General features: G+C 43.4%; 1 protein-coding gene across 3 annotated transcripts in view; it reads right to left on the bottom strand.

Annotated features, from left to right (window-relative positions):
- Window positions 1-220: 220 nt before the first annotated feature.
- Window positions 221-17154, bottom strand: part of RASSF8 (Ras association domain family member 8) — a 72966-nt gene continuing 56032 nt past the window's right edge. For all 3 annotated transcript variants that reach the window (XM_059846036.1, XM_059846039.1, XM_059846038.1), the window contains exons 4-6: window positions 7713-8602; window positions 5615-5759; window positions 221-4493 (exon numbers count right to left, since the gene is read on the bottom strand). In XM_059846036.1, coding sequence (XP_059702019.1) covers window positions 4372-4493; window positions 5615-5759; window positions 7713-8602 — 1157 coding nt within the window. In that variant the 3' untranslated portion in view covers window positions 221-4371. The remainder of the gene's footprint in view (window positions 4494-5614; window positions 5760-7712; window positions 8603-17154) is intronic.

Below are 17154 nucleotides of genomic sequence, written 5' to 3'. Positions count from 1 at the left end.
ATTTAACATTCTTCAGCACTCCACTTAGAGACCTAAAGGCATTCACTGCATGCATACATTGGTATTTACTAGACACAATTACACCCAGCCCCCAATATTATTGCAATAATTCTTTGCTGGTATAACAGCTCATACACCAAGTTTCACTTATTTACTTTTCTACAAACATAGGAAAAAAACACCTGAAGAGAGCTAGAACAGCTTTCAATCAGTCACTATATTGGCATTGAAAGCTTTATTTTTGAAAACTTTAAGCAGCAATACTGAATAAATAGACAGAATGATTGTTTTGTCATCTCCATACATGATGGCCTTCATCCAAAACATTAAAATACTGTAGCAAATAGAATAAACATGCACATTTCAATGTTCTAAAAAAAACCCCAAACAAACAAACAAACAAAAAAGGAGGTGTAATACAAAAGTAACACTTTGACACTTTTTTTGATACAGTACAGACCATTAGAGACTATTTTCTGGAAAAAATATCTGAATACAGTTTTGTTATTTACATGTATCATTAAGGCCAAATTCACTCAAGTTAATGCACATCAGGAATTTATATGCTTCAAGGTAACTCACTAAAAATTACAAGATCCATGTTTCTTTGATCATACTCATATGATCCCAGTTCACTAAAATAATGCAATACTTTCCACACTAAAAACAAGGCAATTGCTGCCCCAAGAAGAGATGTTTATTTCACTAAAGTATCTTTTTCCTCTTACCTCATATGTTTGCATATTGTTAATGCTAGTAGTGGTCGTTCTCTTCTTCAAGAACTTCCTCCGAACTTGCCAGGGTTTAGAAAAGCAAGCAATCTCAAAGCTAACATACCACTTCCAGAAGCAATTCAGGCACTTGGGAACCTAAGTCCCACTAAAAGATACTGAGAGGGAACTTTTTAGAGAGGGACCTGGTTTCTCCGTTGCTCAGGCATTCAGACTGTTCACCTTAGCCTTAACCTACTGGCTTTTCAGATGCTCACCCACCTCTTTTCCCCTAACAACATAGCATCTCCATCCTTATGGATGAGAGAGGTAACACAGGTAATTTCCATTAGTAATAAATTACAGGAGTTCTCCATATAAATTCCCTGTGCACTGGAAAATAGTGCTTGTGTATTCAGCTATTTAACGCAAGCAAAAAACCCCATTTTTATCATGCTGCCCAGTAAATAATATGGCACTTGTTAAAATTAGTATGTGTAGCTTCCTTTCTGCTAATGCCCTAGGAGGTTTGGAACACTTCTGAAAATGGACTTTTTGTACAGTTGTAAAGAAAGAGTGAGTTTCCGCAGTTGATCCGAAGCAAAACTCTAAACGCCATAGTGTGAGGGATTTTCTAACTGTTACACATGGGTCAGTTCACATTTAATGCAAGGGCATGCCATTTCTTTTTGGTTTATTTACAGAGAGGGTGAAAATGCTATGGAACTTCAGCCTGGGTGAAATTCAGTAAGCAAGAGGAGTATGGTGGGGGCAGGAGAATTTGTCAGTGTCTCACAACTGGCAGGTCTGGATACCAAAGCCTCTCCTTGGCCACAGGAGGGCTGAAGCTGCAAATGTTTTTCAGATCTCCTTGACATGTGCCAAAGCCCTGGCAAGGAAGGGCCACTCAGGGGTGCTGAAGTGGTCACTCCTGAGCCAGCTCCAGGCTGGCTCCTGTGTCCAACAGCTGCTGCAGTCAGCAGGTGCTACTTTTTAACTCAAATGGCAAATTCCTCCCTTGAGTCTATGACAAAGCTGTAATTCAAGCCCTCCAAAGCTGCTCTTACTCTTCTTTTTAATCCATTTCCTCCTCCCTCTGTCTTACAGAATAACCTGGCAGAGAAAAAGAGTAGGTTTTATGATGCAAGAGCCCAATTCAGCTCAAACTGACATCTGTGGAAGATGGACCAGTCACAGAATATGACAAAATCATTAGCTGTTTGTTGATTATTATTGATCATTATGTTGATCTGCCTTAAAAATACTTCATCTCAGTACAAGACTCTTTCCCCCCACCCCCATGCAGCATAATTTGGGCAAGACTTTGCAAGGTGCTGAGTGCCTCAGTTCTCTAACATCAAGAGGTGCTGAAGATGCAAGATATCCACTGGAGAGGGCCATTTCATTTCTGTAAATTGAACCCAGAATGTAAGGCATATATGCTCAAGTACCTTGGACAGATATTGTCCCCAAACTATGTATATTTTACACTCTATATATATATATATATATACATATATATATATATATACACACACATTCTTTTTTTTTAATACAAATTTATGGGCACAGTAAACATGAGCACAGAATTGTTTTAAACTAACAGTAAAATGGGTGAGCACTGCAAAGCTTCCTCAAGAAGGAATATCCCGTTTTCCAGTTTGCTCACAAGGGAAGATGGAAAAAAAAAAAAAGACCTGATAAGTCAAACAGTAAAAATTCAGAGTCCATTTGGAAAGGTCCTTTATATATTCACAACCTCATCTGTTGCTGTAAGTCTAAATACAGCAGCATTTTTAGAATATATGATGCCATTAATAAGTGGAAAAAAAATGCATTAAACACTCAAGAATCCTTCATCTTCTGCTATATCTTTTAAAACTTCCATTTGTCAGGAAGCTCCTTTTTTAGAAAAGGAGACTTAAATTAACATTTATCTGCACATCAGTGAATCAACACAAGAGGATGCTAGGAGTTAAGTATTTTTCTATGGCTAAAAGCTTGGAGTTTCCTAGCAGTGGTAAAATCCTGACCCTGCCAAGGAGGGCATCAGGAGCCCAAGTCGTCAGCACTGCAGTGAGGGCACAGTGTCCCCCCTTGTGCCCAGGGGATCTCCAAGGTGGGGATGATGCTGTGAGTTGCTGTTAGAACCAGAAATCCAAACCAGGGAAGGCCCATCCCTTCCCTAACTCATCCATGAGGCCAGCCCCCAACATTTACAGTGTGTCCCACTGATGCCAGTCCCTTTCTCCTCAAACCTGGTGCCCCCTGCAACAGTCTCACTTCAAGGCCTGCAACAAATGAACCATTTGGAAGCAGCTACTTTCTGCAGGAAACCTTTTTTGTCTAATTATTTCTTAGCTTTGATTGCATTAGAGCAATATCAAGATGTGATAATGTTCTCTTTTCATATGTTTTGTGAAAAATGACCACCAAATGTGTGAATTTTCTGCTTGGAAGCTTTACATTCTCTAAGTGACTGTCTTTCAGAGGGACCAAATATCTCCACCAGAGAGCTGAATGAAATCCTGGCCTCTCCTGTCAATAAGAACTCTGCTATTGACTTCTTGGGACTCTGCCAGGTTTATTCCCTTCACAAAACTTGAGTGGATTCTGGAAGGTTGGAAGTGGATACTCATGTTGTATCTGTCTTTCTTCCCCTCCAACAGCAAGATTTGTAACAAAACAAGAACACTGTAATGGCTAGTGGAAAAAATGGAGTACAAAATCACACATAGTGAAAGCCTCCTACTCTCTTTTGGTAAGATATATGAAGACAACTTCTTACATTGTTCTTTTCTCAAAAGGCATATACAACGTGGCAAAATATTTCAAATATACATTCTATATAATAAAATATCATCTAACTAGTGCATCCTCAATCATATGCTGGAAATATTTTTACCAAGCCAAGGTTTAAAATCCATAAATCTTTTGAACACTAGGTGCTTCATTCAAGGCAGATACAACAGCAAGTAAATCCCACAAGCTCACTTTTCAAGCCTTAAAAGGTAGCAATGGATGGAACATGACAGATGATGACCCATGACAGAAATGAACAAAGTTAGTGGTGAGAAACCACTGCAGTGGTTCAGCACCCCTCAGAACTCTGCATTGCAGGTTGCTGTACTTGATCAGATGGGGGATGTTGGTACACACAAATTAAAGTCACCTCGTCAGACTGACACACAGCCATACTTGATAATTCACAAGTTGAAAATAAAAATATAAAAGGTCAACATTCACAGGTCCATTGATTAAAGGGAATAAATTAAACCTCAGATAAGTTGCATACACGGTTTCCTTCACCCTCAGTCTTGCATTTATGACTATACAAGGAACAATACTTTCCCAAACACTTCTGAAGTGGCAAAAACAATGAAGGTTTTTGCACTCAAGCTGTGTTGACAGCAAGGTCATCCTTGCCAATTATGAATCGAGACAGTTCCTGTCTCTTTAGCATCAGTGCACAGGTATGGCTCCAAGTGGTGTTGGAGGAAGAAGAAGAAGAAATAACACGGTGGTGTAACAAAAAAAAAAAAAAAAACAACCAAACAAAAAAAACAAGACAAACTTCTTCCATTCATCATTGGCTGAATAAAATAAAGTGTATCTTGTCCAGGGTACCTTGCTAGGTCCTCTCTAGAAGAGGTACATACTGTCATACATAAATGCCCTCTGGGTTAAAACCAGATGACAGGGGGTTCTGTAGGATCCGAAGGTTACTGGGAAGTTGCCTCGATGAGCCAGGGCGCTTCAGTGACCCAGATTGAAAGGCTGGCTCTGCATGAGAAAAAATGCAATTAGAAAAGTCATCAGCAGGGGAGCACCTCTCCGCCTCCTCCTGCTTAATGCAATACAGAACAACTAATTCCACACGAAACAAACTACTGAAGTGCCTGGCTAGGAAGTGAGGAGATCTAAGGTGCCCACTTCCTAGTCACTTCATAACAGAATGAAACCCATACAAAAGAATTACCCTCCCACGAGAAACATGCACACACACACACACACACAGACACACTTAAATGGTGACGTGCATTTGAGAACGCTTGAACGTGTAACATGACCAAAACTTCAGCTTCCTTCCCATTTAAAAGTTCCTACATGTGCTGCCTTTGAAGGTCTGGTTGTCTTTTCTTCTCTCCCCACCCCTTGCCTACCCAGTGCCTTTTGGTTATAAATTTTTTTGAGCAGAGGGACAGTCCCAGCACAGGAGAATGCTGAGACAAAGAGCCCCGTGGAAGCAGAGGGCTGGAAAAAGCACACGGCTGTGCTGGTGCCACAGCTCTGACACGCATTCAAAACGCTCCTGTGGTTCTGCCCAGGAAATTCTCAATCCAGATGTGGGCACGTGCAGGCTTGCTGATCTCACTGGGGGCAAAGGCAATTCGCACCCGCAGTAACAGCCATCTGTGCAGGACTTCTGCATGGCTGGCAGCCCAGCTGGATCAGCTCCTATTCCCATGCAGCTGCTGTCTGGGGTTTCTTGGGATCCAGACACATTCCTTTTTCTGCTTGACAACACCCCCACCAGAAGAGGAAGAACCCAGACGAACAGCAACGTCAGATGTACGATCACGTTCTGTGCTGGCAGCCAGCCACGGCGGCCCCTCTTGAAAGCTGCAGGCTTAATGCGTTGCTGATGGGACAAACGCATGCCCGGGCACAGTGGGAGAGAAGCTCTCCACATACTGCTCTTTATTTAGAGCCTGCTAAACCCTTGGAACGAAAAGCAGCACTCGACAATGTGCTCTCACTCTCGTAGTGTTTTGCTAATGTCTTCACTAAGGGAGCATCCACTTCATGTAGGAGCGCCAGCACTAAAGTAAAGGCGGCAGTAAAAGCACCGCCTGCCCCTTCTCCCTCCTTCCCTCCCTCCCGAAGAATTCCGAGGGCTGCACCTCTCTCGAGCTCCACATGTGGGGCCTCCACCTCCACGGGGTCTGCCGGCAGCACCGTCACCTTGGTTCCCGTTTGCTGGATGAACTGCTGCAGGTTCACCTGGCGCAGCTCCTTGGTCAGTTGCTCCAGTTCTTGTTCCCTGTCCTGCCAGGAAACAAAAAACATCTGCTGAGCAATAAAGCAGCATTTCATGACCATAGTTACAGCTGGGCAACTATTGCTTCTCCTCTTGATGAGAAAGCCTCCAATTTTTAAAGCTCAAATGCAAATTGATGAGTTGAAAGATATTTTAATCTTGTAATTTAAAAAGCCAGTCAACACTCGCCAGCACTTACAGAACCACAGAATCAATTAGATTGAAAAAGATCTCTAAGATCATTGAGTCCAATCCATGACCCTAATTAGGTTTTTCTTTATGTATTTTATTTTTATATTGCTTCTTGGATGACTAGCAGCTGTTTCTCATACCACCTGAGAAAAACATGGGCATGTCAGCAAACAAAGGTAATAGTGTGAATGCTGAAAAAATTATCAACTGAGCAGCAGTCTGGCACCAAGTCTTACTTTTTCCTGAAGTGTCCTGCATGGCTTGGACAGCTCATTCAATTCTTCTGATCTTAAATGGAGTAAAATTCTTTTCTCTCCTTATTCTTTGCATTTTCTATTTAAACTTTTTTGGCCAGAACCTTCTCACTCTGCAACTGGTTTGTGCAATGAAGCCAAAGCCTGACTTTGGTTCCCCACCCCTTCAAAGCACAGATGATCATTTAGGATTTTTTTCTCTACTTCTGTAATGATATGCAAAACTTACAGCTCTATATAGATTATAACAGTCTTGGACTATTATTATTTCCCCACACAGAGGCTGAGCTGCTTAAATCTTTAACTTCAAGTATGCAATAAAATATTTGTCTATTTCCTCCCCCTCAAAGCTCCATAATCCAGGCCTCAGCTTATTTTCTTGTGGACTTCCAGATTTGTGCACCTTTAGGTTTAGAAGACAACTGGAAGATCTGAATTGAATGGGAACTTTGCCAAGACAACAGACTATGAAAAGAACCAAGCCAGAAATATTTTGAACTCCATCATAGCCTCGGTGAATGTGAATGAGGATAGATAAAACATATAAAGAGGACCTGAAGCTTTCCATCAGTGCAAATCCTTAAGTGCAGCTGTTCTGAAAACTTAGCATAGATAATCATGGCCAAAACTGCTAACAGTTTTCATCCATTTTCCTTTGGATGAAAAAAATTACTTCCCCCCCCACCCCCTCCTTGTCTAGGAAAACCAGCTCATACTGACATGGTTCTAAGGCAGGAGTAAGGATACGAAATCCCTTTACATATTCACAGTGGAATCACCTTATTACCACTGAAGCACATACTAACAGTGAATTCTGGGAATCAGCAAGGACCACAACTCCAACTGATGTGTGGTGCCTTAGGACTACCTTACACGGCACATAAAAATCCCAGGAGCTCCAATCTTCCCTCCACCTCATCCAGCTAGCAGTGGAGTTCCTTTATTCTTTCATGCTCTATCATGTTCCAGGTGATATCATTAACTTTATCAAGGAAACGGGGACTGGATTCTCTTTTGACATGTGCCACAAATGTCTGAGGTGTAGAGAAAATAAAATCCTGAACACCAGCCAGTCAGCCAGGAAAAGACAGATGCTGTTCTTTAAAACCAAAGCCCTGAGAGGTTGCAGGTACTTTACTTTAGCTCTGTACCTTTCCAGGTGCTGCTTTTGGACTGTTCTTTCTAATTAATCTCTTTTGGTGGCAGACAAACCTAGCAAAGATCAGAAGTTTATCCTCAGAAAAGGCTATGATGGTGCAAATTACTGCTTTTCTTCTCAGACAGTTTGAATGAGCAAGTTAAATACAGGTGAAATAAAAACTATCTGCTCTCCAAAAAAAAAAAAACCCCACAAGCTGAAATGTGATTTGAAAATGAAAGCAACACATTCTGCCTTTTACCCTGATTCACTTTGGACACTTTTTTGTGTTGTCTTTCATAGGCTTCAGATTTGTGTAAGAAAAATTAGTCACAGTCTTTGACTTTCTCTAGCTATGGATAAAATGACAGTCTTACCTGTAATCGCTTGGTAGCTTGGCCCAAAGACCTTTCTACCGCTTTAATGCCATTTTCCAATCTCAGACTCTGCTGGCCCTGAATATCAATTTCTCCCTTCACCTTCTCGATCTTTTCCTTGACTTCTTCTTCATTCACCTGGGACTCTTGGACTTCTTGCTGCAGCTTCTCTGCTTCAAGGCCACTCTCCATGTTGTGGATCTGAGACACATAGTCCTTGAGCTTACTCTCACACTCCAGGATCCTCTGCCTCATCTCCTGCAGCTGCTCCATCAGCTGCTTTTCATTCTCTTGTTCGATCTGCAGTTCATTTTCCCAGAACTCTTCCTCCTCAATCTCCACTTCGTTCCGTTTGATCTTCTGCTCCAGTTTGAGGATTTCTTCTTCCAGGCTGGCATTGTACTTTTGCTCCCAGTAGCGGATCTCGGCCTCGTTGGACTCCAGCTGCTTCTCGATGCACTGAAGCTTCTCCGTCTGGAGGTGGATCAGTTTCTTCAACTCATCTGCTGTTGTTTTGCAGTTGTTGAGCACCTTTTGCTTGAACTCGGATTCCTTGCTCTTCCCGAAGATGTCCATTAGCCCCTTGGCGCCGCCGGTGAAGGTGAGGGATTTCCTTTTCGGCTCCCTTCTCTTCATGGCCTTGTCCCCGGGCTGCCTCAGCTTGGCCAGGGGCGGCAAGCTCTGCCGATACAGAGTCCTCTCGGGGATGCGCGCCACGCTGTCCGACGTGGGCCGCTCGCTCAGGGAGGGCCCGGTGCGCCGCAGGATCAGCTGCACGTCGCTGGCGTACTGTCCCCACTTGTTGAGGGACACGATGGGGTTCTCGTGCGGCGCCAGGTGCCGCTCCGTGTCCCGCCACTTCTCGATCAGCGTGTAGCGCCCGGTGCGCCCTGCAAGGGAGCACAGCGTCAGCGCGGCCGCGGGGGGGCGCCACCGCTCCGCCCGTGAGGGACGGCCCCGGGACGCGCTGGGACAGCACCGGGACAGGGGGACGCTGCAGCACAGGACGCTCCCGACCCCACAGGCTGTCTCAGCGCACCTGCCCCTGCCGCAGCACACGCTGCCCGCACATCACCGAGTTCACCTCTAAACCCTCCCCGCGCAGGGCGGGAGCGGCAGCAGCGAAGAAGGATTGATCCCGTGAGAACCGCGGAACTGCGGCACCCCGGGGCTGCCGGCTGGCTGGGACGGACTGTGGTTCATGGAATCGCACAATGGTTTGGGGTGGAATGGACCTAAAGATCAGCCAGTTCCATCCCCCTGCCATGGCAGGGACACCTTCCACTATCCCAGGTTGCTCAGAGCCACATCCAGCCTGGCCTTGGACACTGCCAGGGACCCAGGGGCAGCCACAGCTTCTCTGGGCAACATGTGCCAGGGCCTCACCCTCACAGGGAAGAATAAAGCAAGTGACCCAGCAGTGTCGATAACCACCACGTAAATACACCCAATGAGAACCTCTAGGCCAAGAAAACAAGAACAGGAGTCCCAGATCTTTCATGCAGCCAGAAATATCAAATGTGGAGGTAGTGTGCTTGCTGTTAAACTTTCATCAATCAGAGGCAGCTGTTAATGAGTGACAGAGCCTCAGCTCCCCTGTTCATGCCCTCCAGTTCGTTCAGACACTGATCCAGCCTGGGCCACAGCTTGTGATACCCATGGCAGTGCTGCTGATGTGACAAACCTCCACTGAGGAGAGCACAGCGACAAGAGCAGCAGAGGCTGCCTGAACTGTGAACAAGCAATCCCTGCACAATGAACGGCCCCCCCTGCACAATGTCATCATCTGTACCAGCGGCTCCCACATCCTCACTGGGATCCCAGCCTTCAGGAAGAAACTCGAGTCTTTCTGTAAGTGCTAGGTTTTTCTAATTGCTCCACTGACAATACAACTTATGTTCATGGCTTCATTTGGGTTCTTCTCAAACACTCTTCAATTCAGATTAGCAGTCTTCCTATATTTTTCTAAGCACTCTCACAACTCTGAAATACAGCATTCTCCCTCTCCAGAAGAGTTTCCCCTGTCAAAGTAACCTCACTTAAAAGCCACAACATTATTTACAAAAAGATGGGAAAGATCAACTGCTTTTAAAGCATTTGATGCTAATGAATTTCTGAACAGCTCTACAATTGCCATTAACCTTAAAAACATCATTAGCTACTTTAATGCATTACCTACATTCATTTTCATGAGAAATGATCATTCAAATGATTTATTTCAGCACATAAAAGCCTGAAATAGCTGTCATATATGCAACTACAGAGGGGAGGAGTCATAAGAAATGCAGTTATCAGTGGTAATACATTTGATGTGTTCTCTTACCTTATACTACCTGCCCAATCATCACACTTTTCTCAAAATGACAAAAATATCCTAATTTCAGGCTGGAGATCTACCCCTGACCTCCAGTCACAACACTCACATGGACTCCTCTCTTCAGATTTGTAGGAAACAAACTGCACTCTGGTGATTAACACACTGTGCACCTCTCTAAAATCAAACACTGCCTTCTAAAGAGTTTCCCAAGCTAAAACTACTGCATTAGAAATGCTCCTCTGCTCTCACTTTCTCACAATTAGCTCCCAAAGCAAAGAATAAGAACAAAAACTGTCTGCAGAAGCACCACCTGAAGAACTGGTAGTTTTGGCTCATGGCTCATCCCAGGGGGATTGGCTGGCCCAGTCAGAAACCAAAATGTCCATGTTCACTTCCAAGATAGGAGTGAGGGCTGAAAGATTTGGCTGATGGAAGTCACCAAAACAATGCAGACAGCATGAGAAGAGGAATCCACCACCCCAAATGCCATAGAAATAAATGACTCTGGGTAGGGACTGGGAAAAAAAAAAAGTGGGGAAAAGCCCCAAACCTATCAACATACTAATATGCTTGGCTAACACTCTCAGAAAGAGATTTAAGGCTTATTAGAATAAAGTTCTTCAAAATCAAGTTTATAAAGGTATATGGTGTAAAGTGAGAGATTTTTGCTAACTCACAATATTGATAATTGATCCATGAAGACTTATAGTTTGTAGTAGGCAATGGTGTTGTTTGTTACAGGAAAAATAAACCTACTACTGTTGGCCATAGCATACAGACAGTAGATCCTGGAGAAGAAAAATTTAGTGAAAACATACCCCCGGACAAAGGCTGCACTTCACTGCTCTGTTTTGTTCATCTTAGAAGTTTCCAGCTTGTAATCATAGTTGTGCTACTAATGTTCATGTTCTGTCAGAAACAGTCAGGTTCAAAGAAGTCCTGAAATAGCAAACTAGAGTAGGTACCACTAGGGAAGTCAGCAGAGTGCAGTTTCTATTCACTCCGCTATTTAACTCATTACTTAAAAGAAATGTAACAGGAGAAAAAAAAAAGGTGAAAAGAAAGAAGGGGGGGAGGAGAATAAAACTCTAACAACCTTGACCAAAAGTGAATTAAATAATTAAGCATAGACTTGCCAAGAACTATTTCCATCTTAGCTTAGGGTTCCACATCAACACACAGCCCTAAATAATGAACTTGGCACTCAAGATCCACATAAAAGAAAGTGTTTTGTAGAAGTAATACTTGCACAGTTCAACAACCACACCTGGAGCTCAGGACTGCTCTAAAACAAAGCTGTTCTCTTCTGAGATCATTACCCAGGTCTGGTGCTCAGCCTGTGCATGACGCAGATTAACAATACCCAGACAACCACAACTGTGATGTTTGCCTGCATTAGAGGGGATTAATTCACAAATGAAAGGGTGAATGAGTTAATTCAGAACTAATGACAGAGTATTTCAGAACGCAGGCGTCCCCGTAGCAAACTGCTGGTTTTGATGTGCAGCCACCACTGACAAGGAGAAAGCAGCTTGCCCGGGTTGTTGATGAGGAATAGTTTGGCACCTGCATGCTGCTTCTTGCCCTGTGTGTTTGTCCACAAACTTCTGGACACAAAAAGCACCTGGCAGAACTCATTCCAACCTCATTCATGCAACCTTATTATTTTAAGAATTAAGTTACAGTTGCATTCAGGTAATGGCCATGTATCAGCAATGCACAGCATTCCTCAAATTACAGTGTATTTCTCCAGCTGAATATTATATTGAATCCCACCCAGAATTTTGCAATATCTCCACGGAAGGTTCAATGACCAGTTCAGCAGTGAATCCCCCTAAAGCTTCTGAAATAAAATTTTGCTTTAACTGCAACTGGAACATATTAGACTTTTTTTTTTTTAAATACTTCTATCAAAGCATTGTATTGATGGGAATGGTAGAGAAAATCATCCAGACAGGCCCAAAAAAGCACAAGTAGTGCCGTGTTCTATAGTTTCCTCTTCAGAAAACAGGAATTCAAGGGCTGGAAAAAGCACAGAACCTCTGCACCTACTTCATGGGCAGCAGGGGAAAGGTGGTTCTGCTCCACTTTGCTGAGCCCCCCCTGCTGGGCTGCATCCAGCTCTGGGATCCCAGCACAGGAAGGACAGGGAACTGCTGGAGCCAGGCCAGAGCAGGGACCAAGGGGATCAGAGGGATGGAGCAGCTCTGCTGGAAGGAAAGGCTGAGGGAATTGGGATTGTTCAGCCTGGAGAAGAGAAGGCTTTGGGGTGACCTCATTGTGCCCTTGCAGTGCCTGCAGGGAGCCCACAGGAAAAAATGGAGAGAGACTCTTGACAAGGGCCTGGAGTGACAGGACAGGGGGCAATGGCTTTCCACTGACAGAGAGTGGGTTTAGATTGGGTATATGGAAGAAATTTTTCCCTGTAAGGGTGCTGAGGCTCTGGCACAGGATACCCAGAGAAGCTGTGGCTGTCCATGGATCCCTGGCAGTGTCCAGGTCCAGACAGGGCTCTGAGCAAGTTAAGATAATGCAACGTGTCCCTGCCCAGGGCAGGGGGCTGGGATGGAATGATTTTTAGGGTCCCTTCCAACCCAGGCCATTCTGTGATTACTACATAGTCCCCGGAATGGGGACCCTACATGTACCATATGATATTGCCAGATTAAAACAATCACCAAGAACTTGTACCTGTTTTGCAGACAGCAAATGACAAGCAATAACAGAAGCAGATACATATTTACATCCCTAAAGCACACTGCATCTGCACAAAGGGCAGTGTCAATAGGTTAAGTTTCTACCTACAGCTCCCTAAGCACACAAACTTATCACAGGTTCTATTAATACAGGCACACCTTCAAAAGAGTAATTTATTTCAAAATTGAGAAAGACATCAGGAAAGGAAATATATAGACTCCAGAATGGTGATGTTCTGACACCCTGCAAATAGCTGTCATGAGTGGTTTGAACCTGGATTTCTTGTGTCATTAAATGGCAAACTGTACTCAGTGTCCTAGATCTGGCTCTGCTGCACAGCTAAACACAAGCTCTGGACCCAAGTGCCCATGCCATGTGCCCAGCCACTGTAGTCTTAGCTTGGGATTGATATAATTGATGTAACTTGCTAATTTAAACACAGATTCCATCACAATGAACAGTGATTAAACTAGTGAAATATAAGTACGAGGTAATGAACATTTTTTAGACTCTCAAGAGGCAGATTTTTAAATTATACTTCATAAGGATAGTAGGACGACATTACTCACTTCAAGCTCCTCTATATGCTTTAATATTTGCAGCTGACACAGTAGACAGAGCAACCATTTCTGCTGCCAAAAGTGAAAATGAAACTCCAAAGGAAAGCAGCAGTAGCAACACTCTTGGCAGGACTGTAACCTGAGAGGTCATCAATTCCCTTTTTCAGGACAGAAATGATTCATCCCATTACTCCCACCCGAAAGTCCATCATCCTCTACAAGCAAAGTGTTTCAGGCACTACATTTATTTTGCTATGCAGGTATGCAGGTAGTATTATATACCATGAAAAAAAAAAAAAACTATCTGTGCCTTATCTTTCCCATCAGGCTACAAATGTTTATGCCAAGCACCAATCAAGATCCATCTTTCCATTAAGTGTCTCCCATGCTTCAGAGCCAGGACCTACAGCAGTGAGTCAGTGCAAGCAGGTGACTTATTGCCCTGGTCTCACATCATTTCTGAGAAAAGTAGTGGGATGAGCAGTTAAACATGAGGGTACCTCTCCTTCCCTAGAAAAGGGGTTGGGGTGGGCAGGAGCAGGTCTTTGTCAACAGAGGTCATAGAATCATTTAGGCTGGAAAAGACTGCCAAGATCATTGGGCCCAAGCTGTGCCCAATGCCCACCTTGCCACCCGGCCCAGAGTACTGAGTGGCACATCCAGTTATTCCCTGGATACCTCCAGGGATGGGGACACCAAACCTCCCTGAGCAGCTCCTTCCAATGCTTAACAACCTTTTCCATGAAGAAATTCCTGCTGATGTCCAAGCTGAACCTTCCCTGGCACAGCTTGAGGCCTTTCCCTCTTGTCCTCTCCCTTGTTCCCTAGGAGCAGAGCCCAACTTCCCCTGGCTGCCCCATCCTGTCAGGGACCTGTGCAAAGGCAGAAGGTCCCCCTGAACCACCTCCTCTCCAGGCTGAGCCCTCATAGCTCCTTCAGCTGCTCCTCACAGGACTTGCTTCCAAACCCTTCAATGCAGTCTTGCTCCCAGTTTCTCCTCTGTCCCTGAGACCACGAGGATACACTCAGTGAAAGGGAAGATCCCTAGTGGACACATTCCTAGCTCCCATTTTCCCCAGAGGTCCTGTCACCTCTGCTGCACAGCAGCTGCGCCAAGAGTCTGCCCTGCAAAGTAGCACTCTAGGCAGTCTTGGGGAAAAAAAAAAAAAAGGAAAAAAGAAAATGGTCACCTAAGATAAAAGTTTTAAGACAGCCACACTAAAAGAGAAGTTGCACTAGTCTCAGTCTTGAGCTGAATCTGAATGAGCACCCCAGACTTATCACAGTGCATAATAAGAATAAAGACACTGTCACCTGCCTGCACACAGGTCTCCATGGAGGTAAAGCCAGACCTGCCAACACTTGGCTCAAGCCAAATCCAGACTGCCCAGAGCACTGAGAAATGCACATGGATACAGCTTTCTGACCTGCTTGGTTTTCCAGAGACAGCCTTCCAGCCCTATGCTGTCTTCCTTAACAAGGCAATGCAAAGAAAAAGTAATTGCATGTGGGTAAAATCTTCTAAGAACTCTTAATATGTGGAACATGTGGGTGAAAATGCTCTGCCTTACCAAAGGGACAATAGCATTAACTCCTGAGTCTTTAACAGCACTGACAGAAAAGTAATTGCTGGCAATTTTAATCAATCCAGGATGATTTGAACTCAGTATCTTTGAAATATGAAGCTGACATGTCATTCATTATGTGATACTTAAGTTAACATCCACAGCAATTTTTTTAAAAAATACTATTCTGGCTACCTGAAACTCATTAAATACCTAAGATTAAGAGGAAAGAAAACCCCCTTTAAAACAGAGGTTAGAGTTTGCATTACTCTGATTTCTTAACTCATGCTATGCAACCACAGGTATGAAATACAATAGAAAATAAAGAGTGAGAGGAGTCCAGTCCAAGGAAGAAATATCTGCAGAGCTATACAGGCTCCACAGAAGGTCTGCTGAGTTCTCCAGGCACAGCCATCTCTCCATGTCTTTACCAGGGCTGAAGTCTTAGTTCATTACTATTATCCTTGCTCTCAAAAAAAGGGGTATGCAGAAGTTTATCACAACCTGACAGAACAAAGCTCTCAGTCATCACTTCATACTTTCAGCTGCCTTTTTCCAAGCACCCTGAGGTACCACACCTGTTTTAGAGCTGTGTCCTAAATAGGTGAAACAATGGGGAAGTTTGGCTGAGGTCACACAGCAACACGTGGCAAAGCACATAGAGCAGCCCATGTCCCTCTCAGTGAGGTTAGTGTAACCAGATTTCTGAACCAGAAAGTTTGTATGATCACACCATGCAATCACCACAAAATTTCTTGTACTTATTATCCCTCTTAATGTCACAATTTGAAGTGGCATAGAATGAAATCTTGGGGTTGAAAAAACACAAATTTTAAGCAGATCCTTAGCAGGGACACCTGCGACTATCCCAAGTTGTTCAGAGCTCCATCCAACCTGGCCTTGAACAGTTCCAGGGATGGAGCAGCCACAGCTTCTCTGGGCAACCTATGCCAGAGGGAAGATTTTCTTCCTCATATGCAATCTAAATGTGCTCTGTCAGTGTGAAGCCATTGCCCCTTGTCCTGTCACTATATGGTTTTATAAAGCAAGTGACTTGATCTTTCCAGATACAACTCTGGCTGAGCCCTACAATGTTCTAACACATGTTTGAGACAGCACTGACATTTTAATAAATACACTCCATTTGTCTTTGAGGAAAAATACTCAACTGGAAAGGGAAAAAAAAAAAAGAACCCTGATGGCTGGATTTGTTTAATTTTAAAAAGAGACAGCTGTACTTCTTGTTTAGTAAAGTGCTGCTCATGATTCTCCAGCCAGAAGCACCAAAATCCACAGCATTATTTAAAGCAAGTCTGCCAATTTAATTATTTGCCACAGAAAATTACAGGGAGGAGGGCAGAAGGTTTCTTTTGCTAAGAAATTCAAGTTTCATGTCTCTAGACTGAAATATCTGCAGGAAACAAACACTGAACCGAGGAGATGCATTCTAGGCTCCAGGGGTAAAAAAAAAAAAAAACCCACAACAAATGCAATAAAAATCCTCATGGGGGCTGGGGCTGGAAGTGGGAGAGCAGCATTTCTGAAGGAACAGGGCAAGTGTATTTGTGACTGCACTATTTGTCACCACATTCCTTTGGAAGATTTATTTTTTTTTGTGTTTGAATGGAAAACAACCAGTAAAAGCCAATTAAAAAAAAAAATCTATAGTTAAACTCCATTTGCCTAACCATCAGCTAAAATGATAGACTCACTTTTTAGGATACACCTGCTTTTCCCCTCACTATTACAATGACTTTTTGAGAGGAGCCACTATGCTCACACACACTCAAAACAGACCTTTGGCTGGATTAATCAATCATCTCATCACACACAAAGTTTAATAGTAGCAACAACTCTCTTTTTACTTTTTTTCAGTTGTCCAAATTATGAACAGGAATCAAAATGACCAAGCAATGTTTATATGAAGCCATTCTGGTTTTCACAGAATGCACAGAAAACTTAGTGGAGGATGGGCTGTCATATGCACATTTTTAAAAGAGACAAGGATGAACCTTGGAAAAGCTCATTTCTCCTGGCAAAAATATTTTTAAAACAAGACTTATGGTTCTCTATTTAAACTGTTTGCTGAGGTGTATTTTTGTTTTGGTGAGGGCTTTGTTTCTCATGATTGAACAATCTCTTATTTGTATTAAAAAGCCAAATCTTTGTCACTTGCAAACAGTTTGAGTTTAAAAGAAAATAAAGCAGACCTAGGTAAAACTCATAAAAGGTATTATCAAGTGTTCTTTAAGAGCCCAGTGAGAGATGATTTCACTCTCTGGAAACTTGTAACTGAATAGTTT

Source organism: Haemorhous mexicanus, chromosome 5, assembly GCF_027477595.1.
Source record: "Haemorhous mexicanus isolate bHaeMex1 chromosome 5, bHaeMex1.pri, whole genome shotgun sequence".
In the NCBI taxonomy this organism is placed as follows: Eukaryota; Metazoa; Chordata; class Aves; order Passeriformes; family Fringillidae; genus Haemorhous; species Haemorhous mexicanus.
Note: the sequence above shows the minus strand (reverse complement) of the source record. Positions and strands in the feature narration are given on the sequence as shown.